The following is an 18,652-nucleotide window of genomic DNA, read 5'->3' as shown; positions in this document are numbered from 1 at the left end:
TCAGTCGTAATGAATGTTTACATATGGGCAATAAGTGGAAACATCTTATTTTCAATTAAGGTGTGTAAAATTGTTCTAACAGTACCCAGGCCAATGGGTAATGCAGTGCAAACACTTTCCACTAGCAAACCATTCAGCATTTTCTAAACAGCTAAAACAATACAGTGAGCTTCACAATAAGGCCAGCTTTCACACTGACAGCAGGGACAGCTCTGGAGAAGGGTGGTGCTGCAACAGGCGACCAATAGAGATATATATATATACAGCTTTCTACGTGGTCTGCTGTTCCGGGAGAGCTCCCATTCACCCTCAGCACACACACACCTGCTGCAAATGAGTTCTTCATAAGGCATACAGGTAATCAGACATCTTATACAGTACATTGTGAATCTAATTTTATTGAGTGATGGATTGTGCATTAGTCATTTAAAATGTAATTTGCAGTACAAATACTGAAACAAAAATGTGAGAAATTATATAAAAACAAATGTACTGTATTACAATTAGTATTCATAATTGCAGGAGATTTTTTAGGTTACAGTATGTCTAAGCTTTTACCATATTTATCATAGTAATCATAGTGTAATGTCTTTAATTCTGCCTTGTATTATAAAGCCTGTGTATCCCGCTGATTGCAGGATTATTAGACTATAAGACTGTAATGTGATAATGATGCTCCTGAACACCTGGAATTTAAATTATTTACAGAGAGAATTGTGTTTATTTTCTGGGAGCTGTGAGGACTGAAGTCTGGACATTAACCAGGACAATGTAACATTAATATCCGTATAATTGTCAAATGATGAGGTTATGAAGGTTCATCCACTGTCATGTGATTGTGCACTGTGTAAATATATCAACCTCTCTGACATTAGCTTTGCTTACAGAGGTGAAACCGTAGTTTGTATGGGATCTGTCTGCCTCAGCAGGATGAACTCACAGTCCATTGAGTTTGAAAAGGGGCATTTGGCTCTGCATTATAGGATGCGAGACCCCCCCGTAGTCCATCATATTGGATGCTTTCACACTGTTTGATGAAAGGTTATTGTGATTATATTAAACAAAAATGTATCTTACTATTATTATTTATTTATTTTTAGAAAAGAGGGTTGAAAGCATGTGTGTAAATGTGTCTTAGATATAACAACATGTTTGCCCAGCTTGTTATTGTGATGCTGAATGGTTCTCCTCTGTGTGCAGACTGGATCAGAACCAGACCTTGACCGTGCTGCAGGCTCAGGACTACCATGCTGCCCCGCTCTGCATCCTGTGTGTGCCATGTGTTTGTGTTGGTGCTGTGTCTGTCTTCGGCTGAGGACTTCGACTGGACAAAGAACGAGCACGGCTCCTTCTATTATGGCACTTTTCCAGCTGGTAAACACAACTTGCTCTTTTCTCCTCTGGGATAGAGCGAGTGCATTTTAATTATTTAGTAATTATTGATATTACGCAAAATCTTACCAAGTATATTTGTCCAATTACTCAACATATCTCATAACACTAAATATAAGATACAAATCACTTAACAAGTAACATTTCAGTGAGATATATGGACTTGTTTTAAGACAATGCATCTTGAATATCTTATGTGAAAAAAAAAAGAAATACTTATACTTATAGTATACTTATACTATAAGCATTACAGGCTTATTATGACACACAACAGTTCCTATTACTAGTGAAATATAGCTCAAAATAAGTTTTCCCAGGTAATTTCAAGATCTCTTTTTATCCTGAAGGTAGGGCTGTCATATCGATATATCTATAAATCGATAAATATTTAATCATGATTAATCATGCTATTGTCCATAGTTAATCCCGATTAATGTCAAATTAATCACACATTTTTTATCTGTTCAAAATGTACTTAAAGGGATATTTGTCAGTATTTAATAATATTCTTATCAACATGAGAGTGGGCAAATATGTTTGCTTTATGCAAATGTTGGCATACATTTATCATTGGAAATCAATTAACACAAAACAATGACAGATGTTGTCCAGAAAACCTCACAGGTACTGCATTTAGCATTAAAAATATGCTAAAATCATAATGTGGCGAACTCAAGCCCAACAGGCAACAACAGCTGTCAGTGTGTCAGTGTGCTGACTTGACTATGACTTGCCCCAAAACTGCATGTGATTATCATAAAGTGGGCATGTCTGTAAAGGGGAGACTCGTGGGTACCCATAGAACCCATTTTCATTCACATATCTAGAGGTCAGAGGTCAAGGCCTCCTCAGCTTGCTACAACCTAAAAATCGCAAGTTGCGTTAATGTGTTAAAGAAATTAGTGCCATTAAAACAAATGTGCGTTAATGCATTATTATTACGTTAATAACCTTTGACAGCCCTAATTGAAAGGCCTAAATATTATATCTTATTTCAAGAAAGCTTAACACGCAAATTGTTTTACTTATTACAAGCAAAACACTTTGTATTTATAGTTTTTCTTAACTTACTTTTGAAGAGAGCTTTTTTTTCCAGTGTGTCAATTTTGTATTTATTAGGATTTTCGTGGGGTGCCGGCAGTTCAGCCTATCAAACAGAGGGAGCCTGGGACAAAGATGGAAAAGGACTGAGCATCTGGGACGTGTTCAGTCATAAGAAAGGCAAAATCCAACAAAATGATACCGGGGACTCGTCTTGTGAGGGCTACCACAAAGTCAAGGTGAGGTGATCAGGTGTGTCTGAGAGATATGGAGGGACCAGAGGGGGGGCCAAATGAAATCATAATATGTCACTCCATTGTGTGTGTTGTACAGGATGATGTGTCTCTGATGAAGGAGCTGAAGCTTAACCACTATCGCTTCTCCATATCCTGGCCCAGACTCATCCCTACTGGCATTAAGTGTGAGTTTATTCAAGCCTTTTGGAACTGAACTGGCATATACTGTATGATTTAATTTGTTAATTTTGCACACTTTGACACCATTTGCAGCTGACCATATAAATGAAAGAGGAATACAGTACTATGATGAACTGATTGACCACCTGCTGGAGAACAAGATCACTCCCATTGTTACTCTGTACCACTGGGATCTTCCACAGGTCGGTAAACTAAATTCTGATAATCCCTAATTTATTACAGCACTATCCTTCTTTAACGATTTACTGTGCTTTTTGCTTTTCTAGGTCTTACAAGAGAAATATGGTGGATGGCAGAACATAAGCATGGTCAACCATTTCAATGAATTTGCTAACCTGTGCTTTGAAAGATTTGGCAACCGAGTCAAGTACTGGATGACTTTCAACAACCCATGGGTAGGTTCAACATAAATGATTTGCAGGTTTTACGTTCACACCTGTCTCGTAACATATGATTTGTTTTTTATCATGGAGCTTGGATTAATATGTACCTACCTGTTACTGACAGTATCACACTAATAATCCATAATCTGCTGACCTGCTTCAGTCTGTAGCAGTTGAAGGCTACGAGACGGGTGAGCATGCTCCTGGACTGAGGCTGAGAGGAACAGGGGCGTACAGAGCTGCTCATCACATAATCAAGGTAGGAATAATGCATAATATATTCAGTCATCAAAAACCCTAATGTGCCACTTTGAACTGAAATGTAAATCAAATTCATAACAATAATAATCTTTTTCATAGGCACATGCTAAAGTTTGGCACACTTATGACACACAATGGAGGGGGAAACAAAAAGGTAAACAAACTCTTGAATGTAACTTAATTCATTGTTTGCCTCTCAAAACAGTACTGTGTGTCTTAGTGTTGAGCGCTGCTGTTCACATCTGCAGGTCTTGTCGGCGTCTCTCTGTCTGGAGACTGGGGAGAGCCGGTGGACATCAGCAACCAGAAAGACATTGAAGCAGCTGAGAGGTACGTCCAGTTCTACCTGGGCTGGTTCGCCACACCCATCTTCCACGGAGACTACCCTCAAGTGATGAAAGACTTCGTTGGTAAGTTAAATTGTGAGCAGTTCATCTTGAAGTAACATTGGTCATTGAGGAATTAAAGAGGACCTATCATGCTTTAGTGTTTTTCCTTTAGTGTGTTATATAGTTTTTCGTACATGTAAAATGTCTGCAAAGTTGGAAAGCCCAAAGTTAACGCCAAAGGGAGTTCCTCTCCCCCACAGAAACTCCTGAACTGCTTGAAAACACCTTGCTTGAAGTCCCGCCTTTTCTTTCGTAACGTGGTGATGTCACCAAGTAACACATTATCATAATACCTAACTAGGGGCTAGTTTGGCACGCCCTCAAACAAAGCTAGTTAGAGCGGAGCTGGAGCGGAATCCAAAGAGTTTGGTTGACCAATCACAACAGAGTGGGCCAGCTGACCAATCAGAGCAGACTGGGCTTTTCAGGAGAGAGGGGGTCAAACAGAGTGTTTCAGACAGAGGGTGAAAAGAGGTGCTGCAGCACAGCCGTATGAGAAAAATAAAGCGTTTGTTGAACATTAAAGCATGTAAACATGTTCTAGTAGAAACCCAAAATACAAGTATGCACCTGGAAATTAGCATAATAGGTCCTCTTTAACTCATCACTACTTGTGTGTGCAGGAAGGAAGAGTGTCCAACAAGGCCTCGGGACGTCTCGCCTGCCCACATTTTCCCCCCAGGAGAAGAGCTACATCAAGGGGACCTGTGACTTCCTCGGCATCGGCCACTTTACCACCCGCTACATCACCCAGAAGAACCACCCGTCAGGTCGCAGCACCAGCAGCTACTTCACTGACCGTGACCTGGCTGAGCTGGTTGACCCACGGTGGCCTGACCCCGGCTCTGAGTGGCTCTACTCCGTGCCTTGGGGTTTCAGACGTCTGCTCAATTTTGTCAAGGTGACTTATGGTGTAAGATGCAGAACAGGTTTGTTGACATAAATTACGTAAGGTAACTCATTGCATATTGATTTGTTCCCCATCTAGTCTCAGTATGGAAACCCAATGATTTATGTGACCGAGAACGGAGTCTCTGAGAAGATGTTATGCACAGAGCTGTGTGATGAGTGGAGGATACTGTATTATAAAGACTACATCAATGAGATGCTGAAAGGTGAATGAGCTCACACATGTATAAGCACTTTCTTTTGTTTGGCAATTAGGAACAAGTTTATTCCAATTTTTGTGGTTAACTCCGTCTCTGTGGTGTCCCTCAGCTATCAAAGATGGAGTCAATGTGAAGGGCTACACCGCATGGTCCCTGCTGGACAAGTTTGAGTGGGACGAAGGCTACTCCGAGAGGTTCGGCTTGTACTATGTGGACTTCAGGAACAAAAACAAGCCTCGCTATCCCAAAGCGTCTGTTCAGTTTTACAAACGCATCATCAGCTCCAATGGATTTCCCAATCAGAGAGAGGTAAAAAGGCCTGCTTTAATCCTTTCCACACAAACTTTTCAGATAAAACATTACGATTAATTGGTTGATGCTCTATTGTGCCACAAAAATCATTTCGCTGATGATATGCGATTGCATTGTAAACCTCCACAGGTTGAAAACTGGAGGAGGAAGGCTGTTGAGATGTGTTCCTCCAGCAACCAGCTGCTAGCTGCAGGTCAGTTCATCCAGAACATCCCTGACCATGTTTATCAATGATCAGGGGTGAACAACTAGCTGGGGTAAACAAATAAAGATTCTGACCTAAATATCAAAAACTTAACCAATAGATTTTAAATGCAAATAAGATCAAGAATTATAATTTGAAGTGAATGTGTGTTGCTGCACCTCAGAAAACACATGGACAAATTATTAGATGGAAGTATAAAACATAATTAATAAAATCTGTAACAGAATATCTGAGATATCTTTTTTGTTTGCCCCTCCAGCTAGAAGACAGTCCAAGGAACATGCAGAAATGCCAAAGGTTTGGCCAGTGCATGATGAAGTTTAGAACTTGAGGGTATATGTCTTCTTTGCTGTTGCTTTGTGATCGTGCTGTTTTTAAATCCCACTAACAGAATGAAGCCTCTGCTGCAGTTTAACACTAAGACAAAAGCCTCTGAAAAACAAGCTTGTACTCCTTGTGTACAGTGTGAAACTATCATTTATCTCAAGTTTTACTAGTGTGCTTCAATCTAATTTGCAACCAAGAGTGGCCCTTTTGATTTCACACTCCCAGCAGCTTTGACAAAAATTCAATAAGCTTAAAGCTTATCTGTGGACTTGTGCCCACAGGGTATTTCACAAAGCAGGATTATAAATGTATCAGTGAATCTGTCTGATCTATTGGAACTGAGTCTACAAAACAAAGCTTCAACATGAGGTTAAAGAACATAATTCAGCCAGTTGATGACTAGTAATAAATAGTTATCTGGCCATGGGGAAAATACTGCTTTCTGAAATATTCCCCAGTAGCTGCATGCAGTTCTCAAAGGGTTAAAGTGCCGTTAATCAACTCTGAGTACTTTCTCTTCTTTTATTAGAGGAACAGCGGAGTACTGCTGCCAATATTCTAAGACTTATACATGGTAAGGAATCACTCATGCTCACCATAAATCAGATAAGAGATGATTTGATTTAGGGGGTAAAAGATTAACCCTTTGAGTGCTGTGCTTGAGCATCATAATTCGCTTTATAAGCAATGTCTGAAGAACTACATAATAATGCTGGTCGGTTGTTAATGTGTGTGTGTGTGTGTGTGTGTGTGTGTGCTTTGCAGACCCTTTGACCAGCCACATGGAGATGGTAACTGAGATCGTTGTTCCCACCGTGTGCACGCTCTCTATTTTGCTCAGCGCCGTCTTCCTCATGTTCCTGCTGCGGAGGCGCAACTAGACAGTGTGCATGTTTACAATCATCAATAGACACATATACACGAGCTATACACACACACACATATTGTAAGTACATCATTTCTTTAATGGCTCATGTGTGAACATAAATACTTTTAAATGATTTGAACTGAATTTCAGGAGAATTAGTGACTTCATTAATTTGATGTGCATAAATTGTTTGCTGTAAAAATATTGGTTTAGCCTTTTTATAATGAATTTAGTACCAGATACTCAAACAGTGTGTGGTGCAACATGTTGGATTTTCTTATTACAATACTGCTGTGGAATATTACCATTGCAAACAGCACTTGTAATCTATTGTACTGTTGTGTTTTGAGTTGTTCAGCAAAAAAACGCTTCAAAATCTTTCAACTGCTATATTGAATATAAAAAAAATCAGCAAATGTGATAATAAAGATGCAATCAGAAAACCCATGACAGCGTCACAGAACGGACTGAAATTTTATTCAAAACATTTGACACAAATAGAGTATATTAACAGAAACGTACACTTTGTGATGTAGTATAAGATAATCTGGCTAGTTCTTCTGGCATTTTAAAACGTGTTAATTGCTGGTGGGAATATAAAAATGACAATAAACACATAATTTGTTATTTAGTTGTGCTTTTGTGTAAATTCACGCAAAGTTGACGAGACTGCAGCACACCATGGTGGAGAAGAAGGCAGGATCCTCACTGTCCCCATTCACCGTTTCATTTGGGTAATCTAAAGACAGAGCATTAAAGAAGAAACATGTCATCTGTACTTTACTGGGATAATAACCACTTGTAACAATAATATATGACATGTACTATATGTTGGAGTGGTGCATAAAGATGACCTGTGTCAAAGATGATGTGATCAACCAGCGGCCTGTCGCTGAGCTGTACGGAGGTCCTGACATCACGAGGACCGTGGCCACTGGACACCTCGGCCCCCCACACCACTGGGTGCTCTCTGTGGAACACACATATAAACATATAAAGTTAAAACCGTACAGTTGGCACTTAAGTGCATATTAGGTGATCAAAAAACACAGGATACAGTGGGTTTGAATCCTGTGGAGGCACTTGTGATCACATGAGAAAACTGTGGAATCAAATGTGTTTCTCAAAATACTAAGCACAACAAACCACCTGAATACAGTTGACTTGCTTCTGTAAAACGATTAAGGCAAGTTTTTAAATTTCATACCTGATGCAAGGCCCAAATGGCCCCCACTACCTTTCTCCTACCTTCTTTTTTGGGTGAAACACATTACTAGTTTGTGTTAAAGGGGACATATCATGCTCATTTCCAGGTCCATACTTGTATTTTGGGGTTCTACTAGAACATGTTTACATGCTTTAATGTTAAAAAAAAACACAATTTTCCTCATACTGTCTGTCTGAATATACCAGTTTTAAGTTTCTGTATGAATCGCTCCGTTTTAGCGCCTGTCTCTTTAAGCCCCTCTCTTTCAAAAACCCAGTCTACTCTGATTGGCTTGCGAGAAAAATATGGTGCATCTTTGCACAAGGAGGGTTAAAATAAGAGATGTTGCCATATCGCATCATACCATTGGGGTACGACACATACGCAGTAAAATCTGGTCTGCACTTGCCGAAAGGCTCACTAGCTGGAGCACGATCACATAACATGAGGATGATTGATTTGTTTCATCGTGGTGTCCGCAAGAAGGGTGTCAATAATAGCCCACTTCATGCAGGAGAATGACAATTCTGCAATTATTAAAAAGATCTTTAATAAAAGACCATAAAAAAATGATTTCTATTTGAAGACGTTCTATTGCATATCAGCCACTATCCATTCGAGCGTACCCAAAAAGTTCTGTCAGGCGGAGCGCACCCAAAGAGCACCTGAGTTGACACCATCCCTTTATTTCTAGCACCGTCTGCTGTAACCCTCAAACATCGCAGCTCCAGTTACACGGTGTCCCAGCCTTCTTTCAATAGCCTTGCCTTTGCAAAGGTAGTTCTCAAGCTGTGGCCGACATATTCTAATGAGCCTGCATGTGACATAGGAAGGGAAGCCAAATCTGAATGGCTTGTTGAATCACATGTTTTCTGATCGAGGCAGCCGACAAAAAACTGACTGGGTTGTCTTATTTCACAGTTTGAGGGTTGGTAGGCACTCCTGATACCTAAATGCACAAGCACTGAAACAGTGAGTTTTTCATGATATGTCCCCTTTAAAACATGAATGAAAAGACAAATGTCTCAACTCCATTTACAATTTTCTTTGGATGAAATGAAGCATTTGGTGTGTGCAAAGTGTTGTATTTCTTACTTCTGGTAGAAATGGCTGATCAGCGCAGGCTTGATTTGCAGTTTAAATTCATGCTCCTCATCATATTGGTGTGTTTTGTAGTGCTGCAAACATGATCTATGGGGAAATTAAATTGTCTACTTTAATGTCATCTTCAGGAAAGTTCACTCATTTTTCACTCATACATCCCTGGGATAAAAAAGGCATTTACTGTGTGAGAAAGAAGAGCCGGTCGAAGGGCAAAGCCAGGAAGGTACTGCAGGTCACAATTATCTCCAGCAGATGGTGCAGTTTTCTGAGTCGGATCACTTGCTCCTGCAGATCAACCTCTGTGCTCAGGTAGTAACACTATGGAGTAAAATATTCAAACTTAGAATATTTTTGTTAACAGTCATTTGAAAACAGTTGTCAGTAAAATAGTCTTAAGCTTACCAAGTGGTTAAGAGTTGTCAGTTCTTCACCTGAGGAAAAAATAAACAGTTGTAAATAGAAGAATATCAAAGCAAAGTTTGTACTGAGGTTAAATATTTCTGTAAAACTTGAATCCCATGTGAAAAGAGGATATAGATATACAGAGCTTCCGAGTTACAAGTAAGAGGTTACCAATGAGGTAGTTAATATAATCCTTCCTCATCTTGTCAAGACCCATCTCTAGCAGCATGTGGACGGGGGTGACACCAGTGAGAGACACGTGGTCGATCTGCTGGTGGTAAGACTGCAGGATGAGCTTGCTGAGGGAGCTGCTGCTGTCTCTGTGAATCTGGAGGAAAAAAACAAAACGTTACACTCAAAAACCCTCAATCTTTTCTCAGCGATGAACAGTTTTCAGAAGCTGCATCGTTTCATACCCAGGGTTTGATGCCACCGTATCTTAGAGCTTCCGTAACCAATTTCAGGCAGTCTCCAATGTCTTGATATGAAGTCACGCCTTTAATGAAAAACAAAATGAAGGAAAATTGCTGTCACTATCTATTTGTAATGCTAAATCAAGTGCATCCTAGTTTCCTTAACAGAGGAACTGACTCACTCTTTCGCATCCGAACCCACAGCTGCTCCACAAAATCCAAATCGCCTCGTTCCAAGAAAGAGTTGAAAACGTCCGTCTCAGTCTTCACCTTTGTGGCCTTTAAGAAAAAGATGAAGAAGCAATGAAGCAAAGAAGCTACCACATTTATTCTGAAATCAATGAATTTGTGAAAAGTCCCTTGATTTTAACAATATATATCATACCTCGGCTGTTTTTTCAGCCTGGTCCTGTAGTGTCTTTGCCGTGCCCTGAAGCTCTGAAAGAAGAATAGAAAAAAAGAAAATAGTCTTCTTCACTAACTGTTAGCATAAAATCATGACGAAGGTGCATTGATTTAATAAAGCAGATACCTTCCAGGAAGGCCTTGGTCAGATTTACAGCTGACGTGCTTTCCAAAGGCTCCATCCATTCAGTCTCACCAGTTCTCAAACCATCAGCAAGAGTCTGAAATAAGAGGAATCTGATATATTTAGTTGTCTGTTTGTGTATTGATACTCACAGTCATTCATCTCAGATTACCGTGGGACACAAACCTGGAGAAACTCTAGCTCCCTGTACATCTCGTACATCGGGCTCCTCATGTCCCCGCTCGCAACTTTGATATTCTGCATGTGAACAAAGATAAACAAGGCTAGTATACAAAATGTACCACTTCATTCTGGTATTACTAAGTCAAAAGTCAACTTTATACATATAAAAAGTAAGTATTTATGGTAGCAATAAAGTATGTTTTGCGTGTGAATGACTGGTGCGTACCAGTGTTGCTGTAGAGGACAGCGGTGGGGTCTCAAGGATACTCTCCACATTGCTCCATTTGAAATCCACTGTCACACTACTCTGTGACTCAATCATGGTGTTTTCAACAACAGTGGAGCCGAACAACATGAACCTGGCACTGCCTTTAATCGCCATCTGGAAACATTGACAGGCGCAAGTGAATGAACATTCATTCATACTAACTTACAAGAAAGGATGCACACTCACTTACCGAGGGTGGGTGGTGCCTTTTCTTGTGCTCTTGTTTAAGCTTGTCCAAGGTTATGAGAGATCTTTTGTCCACAGTTGAGCCTCAAACATCAAAATCACGCAGGAGTTAATTAGAAACAAACATTCACCATACTGATAATGTTTCAAGGATGGGTTATTCAAAGCGGTATGAAGCATTTGAGCTATACCTTTGCAGGTAACAGAGTATAATTTGACGCCAGACACTTTATTGCCCAAGCAGATTGTTTCAGCTCCAAACCAGGTTGTTCTAGCTGGATCAGACATGTCACATCGCACCCACAGAGGGTGTAAGGCAGGGTTGTTGTCCACAGCTGACACATTAGCATTTTGAGATAATGTGTACCAAGACAGCAACTGCCTATAAAAAAAAGAAAGAAAAATTTTGATTATCATCAACAGTGTTAGATACATGGGTTATACAATCCTACTAGCACTGGCTTCATTTGGATGAAGTGTTAAAGTTCATAGCACTGGTCACCTTGCTTTCATGATTGTGAGCGGCTGTGGTCCCAATTGTGTCTGGAGAGCATTGACATCATCCTCAGCATCATCATCAGTGCAGTTTGATGTTTCGGTCATTGATTGATTATCAGGTTCAAGTATTTTGGGAACCTTGTGAAATCAAGAAATAAAAACATGCTCCCATGGTGAACATTAGTGAGGTGTTTTAATAAAATGTTATGAAAAACAGGTATCTGCATGTATCTTGAGTTATATTCCTTGTTTTTACTAGGGATGCACCGATACTAGATCAGATATCGGGCCGATACTTACTCATATGGCTGTATCGGATATCTGTGACAATGGGGCCGATCCAATGAATTAAATTCTGTTTATATACTATATACATTATATACTGGGATTTTAATTCCTGTTTAAGTTTTGACCAATTTGTTGCTGCATTAAAAATGTTTACACTTAAATTGTAATTCAAAGATTTGTTTACCAAGTTGATGTATGATTTATTATTCTAATAATAAATAACAATTCAGTAAATGTATATCTATGTATTTATTTGTTACATTTTGTTTTACAGAGTTTACAGAGTTTTACAGAGTTACATCAGGCTTAAGTCAAGCCTGATGTTGTCTTATACATAAAGGAATGATCCAAGTCACTTCCACACAGTGAGGCATACAGCTGATTATTTATAGGCTGGTATCAGATCGGATAATTAATGTGTCACAGCATTAAGATTAGGCTACTTACAGTTTTTTCACAGATGAAGACTGGCTGGTTGCCACAGTACATATTCAGCACAGGGATTCTGTCTCCATTCAGCTTTAACACTTGGATGTCCTCCTGAAACCAATCAGATACTGTATCAAGCTCAACATCATTATTATATAACACATGTTTAGATATATACACACCAGATTTTACTCTAGGTAAAATGAAATTACCTCATATGTACATGGACCGTTGCTTTCCTCATCTTGAAGAGACCTTCAATCAAACGACACAAATTAACCTTAACTTCGGCGAGATAAGTAGTTAGTTAGTTAGTTAGTTAGTTAGTGATAATGAAGCAATCAAATGGTGAACATGAAGCTAAGCTAAAGGCTAACAACTCATCTAAGGTTACTGCCTAGGTAGCTAACGCTAAACAATTAGTAACGTTAAGCATCGGAAGTAACGTTGAACTCACCGAAGAATATTATAAAACTCCTTAGCACTGGATATCACCTTGGAGCCCATTGCAGAACCAGTAGTTTACTCCAGTAACATAGAGACAACACAGGAGAAGTTAACAGAGTTGTTGCTGTGGTAACAGTTCTGACTGCTGCTGTTGATGTTTTGACTGTCGCGCGCTCACTCGGGCGGTGACGTCATGGGGTCTTCTTCTTCTTCTTTGGTGTTTATTGGCGGTTGGCAAACCATCTTAGAGGTGCATTACCGCCAGCATCTGGACTGGAGTGTGGAGCAGAAGATTGTGCAGAAACAAAATAGAACTAAAAAAAATTAAATAAATAAATAAAAAAAATAAAAAAAATTATAATGAAAACTCTAGATTCTTTTAACTAAATCAGTTTTTCTCAAAAACTGAATAATTTCACTGTATATATTATCTGCTTTATTCCCCAATAGACCTGACACTGAAAAGTCGTGATGTTTTGCCTTCCTTAGTGTCTGAAAAAGGTGATTCCTCTGGATAGTGTAATTACTGCAGTGTATCAGTACGTGTTCAACAGTTTCTGGCTGGTTACAGTGTGTACATTTCCCAGTTGGGTGCTTGCCTATTCGATATAATGTTTGATTAAGATCTGTATGTCCGATTCTTAGTCGAGTGATGATATTTTCTTCCCTTCTTTTCCAGCCCACCTTTCTCCCTGCTCCAACATGTTTCTGTATATTGTACATATGCCTTCCAGTTTCCTGCTCATCCCAGTACTCCTGCCATACTTTGTGTGCATAGTTCTTGATGAATGGTTTAGCCTCAGCTTTACTTAATGGAATTTGTAATTCTATATTCTTAATTCTTAGTGTTTGTTTGGCCAGAATATCTACCTGCTCATTTCCTTCCACACCAACATGAGCAAGAACCCATATGAATCGTGTACCTGTGCCTTTTATTTCCATACTATACATAATGAGAAATATTTCATTAATTAAATCCGTTCTGACTGATGATCTACCAGATCCTATGCTTGTGAGTGCTGAAAAACTGTCAGATGCAATAACGGTATTTTTTATTTCCCTCTCCTCTATCCACTGCAGGGCCAATAATATTGCCAATATTTCTGTAGTATACACTGACACATCACTTGATACTCCGTCATGAGGTCACAGGTCATCACTTTTTATTAAATTTATACGTATACAAATCAGAAATTAATTATTGACTCATAAAAGTGTATAAACAATCTCAAAAAAACATAAACTGGAAATGTAAACAAATTAAAAAATATTTAAAAAAAAAATAAATGTTACGAAGAAAATAGTTCCGTCTTTACATTCATCCTGCGCCAACACGGCGTAAAGAAATAGTCCCAGCTGAAGCAACTAACTTTAAAGTGGTTTTGTTTAGCCATGAGAATTTCATTGAAGATGCTAATTGTTTGTTACATTCATACACATTTTATCACTCGTGTTTTTTTTGCGGTAAACAAAACAATTGTGAAAAAGAAATCTGTCGGCGGAAGTGATATCCGTCGAGGCGGAGGCTTAAAAACATTTCGGGTGATGCACTTACTTCCTTTTTACTGTGGCCGCCATACAGCGAGGAGCGTGAATCCCGGCGAGCCGTAAGATAACTAACGAAAATGGTGAGAAATTGCACTTATATCGTTAATAACACGCTGTATAATACGTGGGATGTATCTCGCTGTTTGTACTCATTAAATAAACCCGTGTTATCTGTCTGTGGGAAGCTTAAATTCAGGTTTAATAGAGCAGCTAGTCGGAGTGCTACCGGCTAACGAAGCTAACACGAGGAGCCATTTTGGATCAACCCAGTGACACGTGTGTGTCTGGCCTCACTGAGAGATCTATGACAAACAGCTAGATGCCCCTCATTTAGATGGCATCTATATTAATGTCGTAGATATTACTTGTGGCATTCGAGTATGCTCCTAACAGTGTGAACTTCATCTGTAATGAGTGGACAGTGTAACGTGTAGACTTGGTTACTAAGTGACATTAGCATAATGGAGCTAAGTTAAGATCAGAAGCCGCAGATTTCTCGGCGAATTTGTGTAATTACTGTATATTAATGAGCAGCCCCCGGTGCTATTGTCTGTTAAGTGCAAGGTGCACTTGATTTGACGTCATAACCATTTGCATCGAGTTGCATCAGCCTCGTTATAAAGTTAGTTAGCTGTTTGTTGGCCCAGTCATCCTAGGAGATGTGATGGCCTGGTTTAATGACACGTTGTTTTAAATAATTTACATCATCTCAAAAGAGCCACTCCATCTTCTACAGAGTATGCATTACCTTCTCTCTTTTTTAGCTTTTTTTTTATTGAACAAATTCAAATTTACAAACAACATGGCTCATAGATCATTGCATTAGAGTAAAAGGACAAGGTGCATAAAGAACAAGAACACATAAAATGGGTAAAATTATACATGAAAATAATAATAAATTAAGGGTTGCACCTGTAATTCATATTCTTCTATTATACTAAGTTTCAATGCATTTTTGTTTTTCATGACTTTAGAGGCTTTTATGTTAGAAAGAAACTCAGAATGAAACACATTAAACCTAGATTTCACTTTCATATACTTGGATTTGTGCAAATAACATTTTCCAAGAATGACAGTTATTCACCAGAAAGTCATCTTTGTTGTTGTCCATGACAAGTCCACAAATAATCACCTTTTGAGAGAAGTTTCCCAGATGAGAATCTTTTGGGAAAAGCCAGTCATGTATATCGTAAAGCCATAAAGCTCCAGAATACATACAATGAAAAAATAAATGATCAGTAGTTTCAGTATCATCACAAAATATAGTTATTGGTTTCAATTCCAAATCGTTGTCGCAACAAATCCAGCATTACCTTCTCAAAGTCAACATGTGTTTCCGTGAAGCTCAATGTTGTTCGTTTTGCTTCCTAGGCCTGTGCCCGACCCCTGATCTCGGTTTACTCCGAGAAAGGAGAATCCTCAGGCAAGAATGTCGTCATGCCTGCTGTGTTCAAGGCTCCAATTCGCCCTGATGTTGTGAATTTCGTTCACACCAACATGCGCAAGAACAGCCGCCAGCCTTATGCAGTCAGTGAACTGGCAGGTGAGTGTATATTTTGTGTTGAACTGGCATGTTGACCATCATAGTTTAAAATATTTTGAGATGGTGACTTATGTTTTCACAAATCGGATGAATATTGTTTTTTAATGTTAGTGTGTGATTGTGTTTATTTCAGGTCACCAGACCAGTGCCGAGTCCTGGGGTACAGGAAGAGCTGTAGCCCGTATCCCTCGTGTGAGAGGTGGTGGTACACACCGCTCTGGCCAGGGTGCTTTTGGAAATGTATCCTTGTGACCAAAATTGAAGCGTTCCCTTTTTTTTCTCTTTTTTAATAATTCTGTGAAAACTCAATCTGAAACAAAACGCTTGCAGTGATGGTGTAATTTGCGACTTACTCTGTGATCAGTGACAGATGCCTACTGTCATATGCTGGCACAGATGGCTGACGAACATTGAGTCTGAGCAGGTTTTTAGCTACTAAAGTACTTATGCTACTTCAGTTGTTGTCAACCCTCCTTAACTTTGGTCTAGATGTGTCGTGGAGGTCGCATGTTTGCCCCCACCAAAACCTGGCGCCGCTGGCACCGCAGAATCAACACGACCCAGAAGCGCTATGCCATCTGCTCTGCCGTGGCTGCCTCTGCCATTCCTGCACTGGTGATGTCCAAAGGTAAGCTCCAAAAACAATACTTGTTGTTGAACTTTTTTTAAAGTACAGTTTAACATTTGTCTTGCCATGATGGTGTAATTTGCGTCTGAGCCTGTGAACAGTGACGGTAGCCTGCCGTCTCTAAGCTGTCACAAGGTATTGATGTGTCTTGAGTTCTGAGCAAGCTCTGGCAACACTGTAGTGTGTGACAGTCTCAAGAAGATTGTGGGTGTGGATATCTTTGGTTGACATGATGGATCTTGTTTGGTAGGACACCGCATTGAGGAAATCCCTGAGGTCCCACTGGTGGTTGACGACAAAGTTGAGGGCTACAAGAAGACCAAGGAGGCGGTGCTGCTGCTTAAGAAGCTTAAAGCCTGGAATGATATCAAGAAGGTAATCTAAATGTTTCTCATCTTCTCTATTGGCTGGACACGGCACTCCATTGGGGAACAAATGATTTGAAATGGAACCACAATTATCATGAATTTAGTCTTGATTTCAGCTTGAAGGATGGTAGATGATCATATCCACATTGTATAGAGTTTAGGAATCATAGCTCTTTTATGCATAGTCTCCTCAATTTGTGAGGAATCCCTAGAGCAAGTTTACTCACCTGAAGATCGGAAAACAAAAAAACATGCAGCACCGGCTGAGACCTCAGATTGAAGTTGTTACTTTCAGTAGAATTAAATGATAACCGTTCCTCTGCCTGTGATAACTGCTTAGGTTTAGCATATTTATAAGCCTTTACTAGGTTTCTTCATTTCTTTTAATGGTGTATTGAAATAAGATAAACTTTGTTTTCTCAGGTCTACGCCTCTCAGCGCATGCGTGCTGGTAAGGGTAAGATGAGGAATCGCAGACGGATCCAACGCAGAGGACCGTGCATCATCTACAACCAGGACGCCGGTGTCACCAAAGCCTTCAGAAATATCCCAGGTGTGTAATTTGTTCAAATGTAGAATTCATTATTTAGGTAAATGGATATCAGAAGTCTTCATATTTAATACCTAAATGTATAGTTCACATTCAGTGGGTATTTCAAACTTAAGTAACATAGCTTATGTGCTGTCCTTTAGTTTCTGAAACTTTGGTCATAAATGGTAAATTACCATTTAAAAACAAGCTAATTCAACCTGTGGGTGTTAAATTATTGTGCTTTTTTTGAAGGCATCACTCTGCAGAACGTGAACAAACTCAACCTCCTGAGACTCGCCCCTGGTGGTCACGTTGGCCGCTTCTGCATCTGGACTGAGAGTGCTTTCCGCAAACTGGACGAGCTGTACGGCACCTGGCGTAAACCTTCTTCCCTGAAGGCCGGATACAAGTGAGTATTAAAGAAGCAATCACATGTTAGCACAAGTGAAACTGTAGTCGATCACATCAGTGATGAGCTTCCACTTCAGGTCCGTGTTTTTGAAACTGTGTGATATTTAAAGAAGTTCTGAGTTTGAGCATCAAAAGACTTGACAGTTTCCTATTTTTTATAATTTCCAACATGAGGAATTAAATTCATGCCTTATATATTGCAGCCTGCCCATGCACAAGATGACCAACACAGATCTGAGCAGGATCCTGAAGAGTGAGGAGATCCAGAAAGCACTTCATACACCTAAGTAAGTACCGCTCACTTTTAAATGTGTTTTAGCTCGTCAACTATGATGATGTTCCCACTTCAGGTCCGTGTTTCTGAACCCTGATTATATGGAAGTCCTGAGCGACACAAAGTTTATTACAAACTTGTAGTTTAGCAGAAGTTCACTTTATTAAGACTTTGTTATTTTGTCATTACAGCAAGAAGATCAACCGCAGAGTGCTGAAGAAGAATCCTCTGAAGAACTTGAGGATAATGCTCAAACTGAACCCTTACGCCAAGACAGCAAGACGTCATGCCATTCTCAAGCATGATCCTGCGGTAAGAACCTAAACAGTTGAAGCTGGAAGCAAAAATTATAGTTACATTTTTGATTGTGACTTTGAAATCTTGTTTGTTCTCTGCGTAGATCAAGGCCAAGATGCTGAAACCCAAGAAGAAGCCTGGAAAGAAGGGAGCACCTGCCAAACCCAAGGCGTAAATCTCTATACAAGCAAACGAGTTCAGTGATTAATAAATCATTTGTTTAAAATTTTACATTTTTACAAGACTATTTATTTCACACAAGCTAACAAAAGACTTTAATCTGTTGGAGCTTTAAGGACTCAACGGGAAAAAGGAATATCAAGCACACAGGTCATGATTAAATCATTTGATCATTAGAAAAAGATGGCTTTCC

At 39.5% G+C, this 18,652-nt stretch overlaps 3 protein-coding genes and 4 non-coding genes across 10 annotated transcripts; 6 read left to right on the top strand and 1 right to left on the bottom strand.

Annotated features, from left to right (window-relative positions):
* Positions 1–79: 79 nt before the first annotated feature.
* lctlb (lactase-like b) lies at positions 80–7,227 on the top strand. 4 transcript variants are annotated; one of them, XM_037766959.1, is made up of 15 exons: positions 80–357; positions 1,201–1,374; positions 2,512–2,672; positions 2,767–2,854; positions 2,943–3,052; positions 3,137–3,265; positions 3,417–3,512; positions 3,614–3,668; positions 3,763–3,924; positions 4,527–4,804; positions 4,892–5,018; positions 5,122–5,321; positions 5,454–5,517; positions 6,386–6,430; positions 6,622–7,227. In XM_037766959.1, the coding sequence occupies exons 2-15, from the start codon at positions 1,248–1,250 to the stop codon at positions 6,735–6,737; spliced, it is 1,758 nt and encodes a 585-aa protein (XP_037622887.1). In that variant the 5' UTR covers positions 80–357; positions 1,201–1,247; the 3' UTR covers positions 6,738–7,227. The 4 variants fall into 4 exon arrangements, with proteins under 4 accessions (XP_037622887.1, XP_037622889.1, XP_037622890.1 ...); XM_037766961.1 differs by lacking the exon at positions 6,386–6,430 and adding an exon at positions 5,789–5,862 and having other exon boundaries at positions 6,622–6,756; XM_037766962.1 differs by lacking the exon at positions 6,622–7,227 and adding an exon at positions 5,789–5,862 and having other exon boundaries at positions 6,386–6,428.
* Positions 7,172–12,892, bottom strand: zwilch (zwilch kinetochore protein). Its single transcript, XM_037766958.1, has 18 exons — positions 12,689–12,892; positions 12,444–12,486; positions 12,250–12,342; positions 11,519–11,652; positions 11,208–11,398; positions 11,021–11,100; positions 10,789–10,944; positions 10,566–10,637; positions 10,383–10,476; positions 10,236–10,288; positions 10,033–10,129; positions 9,854–9,933; positions 9,609–9,765; positions 9,438–9,466; positions 9,217–9,353; positions 9,027–9,122; positions 7,579–7,694; positions 7,172–7,463 (listed from the first exon to the last, which is right to left on the bottom strand). Exons 1-18 carry the CDS (start codon positions 12,736–12,738, stop codon positions 7,375–7,377), a joined length of 1,767 nt encoding a protein of 588 aa, XP_037622886.1. The 5' UTR covers positions 12,739–12,892; the 3' UTR covers positions 7,172–7,374.
* A 1,258-nt stretch (positions 12,893–14,150) lies between these two features.
* Positions 14,151–18,510, top strand: LOC119486869 (60S ribosomal protein L4-B). Its single transcript, XM_037767349.1, has 10 exons — positions 14,151–14,306; positions 15,598–15,769; positions 15,903–16,009; positions 16,259–16,397; positions 16,648–16,772; positions 17,189–17,318; positions 17,550–17,706; positions 17,912–17,995; positions 18,174–18,294; positions 18,383–18,510. The coding sequence occupies exons 1-10, from the start codon at positions 14,304–14,306 to the stop codon at positions 18,452–18,454; spliced, it is 1,110 nt and encodes a 369-aa protein (XP_037623277.1). The 5' UTR covers positions 14,151–14,303; the 3' UTR covers positions 18,455–18,510.
* LOC119487733 lies at positions 16,095–16,192 on the top strand. Its single transcript, XR_005206785.1, has one exon. It is a non-coding gene; the product is annotated as a small nucleolar RNA SNORD16 (small nucleolar RNA).
* LOC119487735 lies at positions 16,460–16,559 on the top strand. Its single transcript, XR_005206787.1, has one exon. It is a non-coding gene; the product is annotated as a small nucleolar RNA SNORD16 (small nucleolar RNA).
* LOC119487727 lies at positions 17,761–17,831 on the top strand. The gene has a single exon (XR_005206779.1). It is a non-coding gene; the product is annotated as a small nucleolar RNA SNORD18 (small nucleolar RNA).
* Positions 18,033–18,100, top strand: LOC119487731. Its single transcript, XR_005206783.1, has one exon. It is a non-coding gene; the product is annotated as a small nucleolar RNA SNORD18 (small nucleolar RNA).
* Positions 18,511–18,652: the final 142 nt, after the last annotated feature.

This window comes from Sebastes umbrosus, chromosome 4, assembly GCF_015220745.1.
Source record: "Sebastes umbrosus isolate fSebUmb1 chromosome 4, fSebUmb1.pri, whole genome shotgun sequence".
Taxonomy (NCBI): Eukaryota; Metazoa; Chordata; class Actinopteri; order Perciformes; family Sebastidae; genus Sebastes; species Sebastes umbrosus.
This window is presented reverse-complemented; position numbering and strand designations above follow the sequence as displayed.

Excerpts from the sequence above, each read along its gene's own strand:
- lctlb (XM_037766959.1), top strand. The coding sequence starts at position 1,248 with ATGCTGCCCCGCTCTGCATCCTGTGTGTGCCATGTGTTTGTGTTGGTG. Across the intron at positions 1,375-2,511 it reads TTATGGCACTTTTCCAGCTG|GATTTTCGTGGGGTGCCGGC; the intron begins GTAAACACAACT and ends TGTATTTATTAG. Across the intron at positions 3,053-3,136 it reads ACCACTGGGATCTTCCACAG|GTCTTACAAGAGAAATATGG; the intron begins GTCGGTAAACTA and ends TTGCTTTTCTAG.
- zwilch (XM_037766958.1), bottom strand. The coding sequence starts at position 12,738 with ATGGGCTCCAAGGTGATATCCAGTGCTAAGGAGTTTTATAATATTCTT. Across the intron at positions 10,638-10,788 it reads TGTCCTCTACAGCAACACTG|AATATCAAAGTTGCGAGCGG; the intron begins GTACGCACCAGT and ends GTTCACATGCAG. Across the intron at positions 9,467-9,608 it reads TTATATTAACTACCTCATTG|GTGAAGAACTGACAACTCTT; the intron begins GTAACCTCTTAC and ends TTTTTTCCTCAG.
- LOC119486869 (XM_037767349.1), top strand. Across the intron at positions 16,398-16,647 it reads TGCACTGGTGATGTCCAAAG|GACACCGCATTGAGGAAATC; the intron begins GTAAGCTCCAAA and ends CTTGTTTGGTAG. Across the intron at positions 16,773-17,188 it reads CCTGGAATGATATCAAGAAG|GTCTACGCCTCTCAGCGCAT; the intron begins GTAATCTAAATG and ends TTGTTTTCTCAG.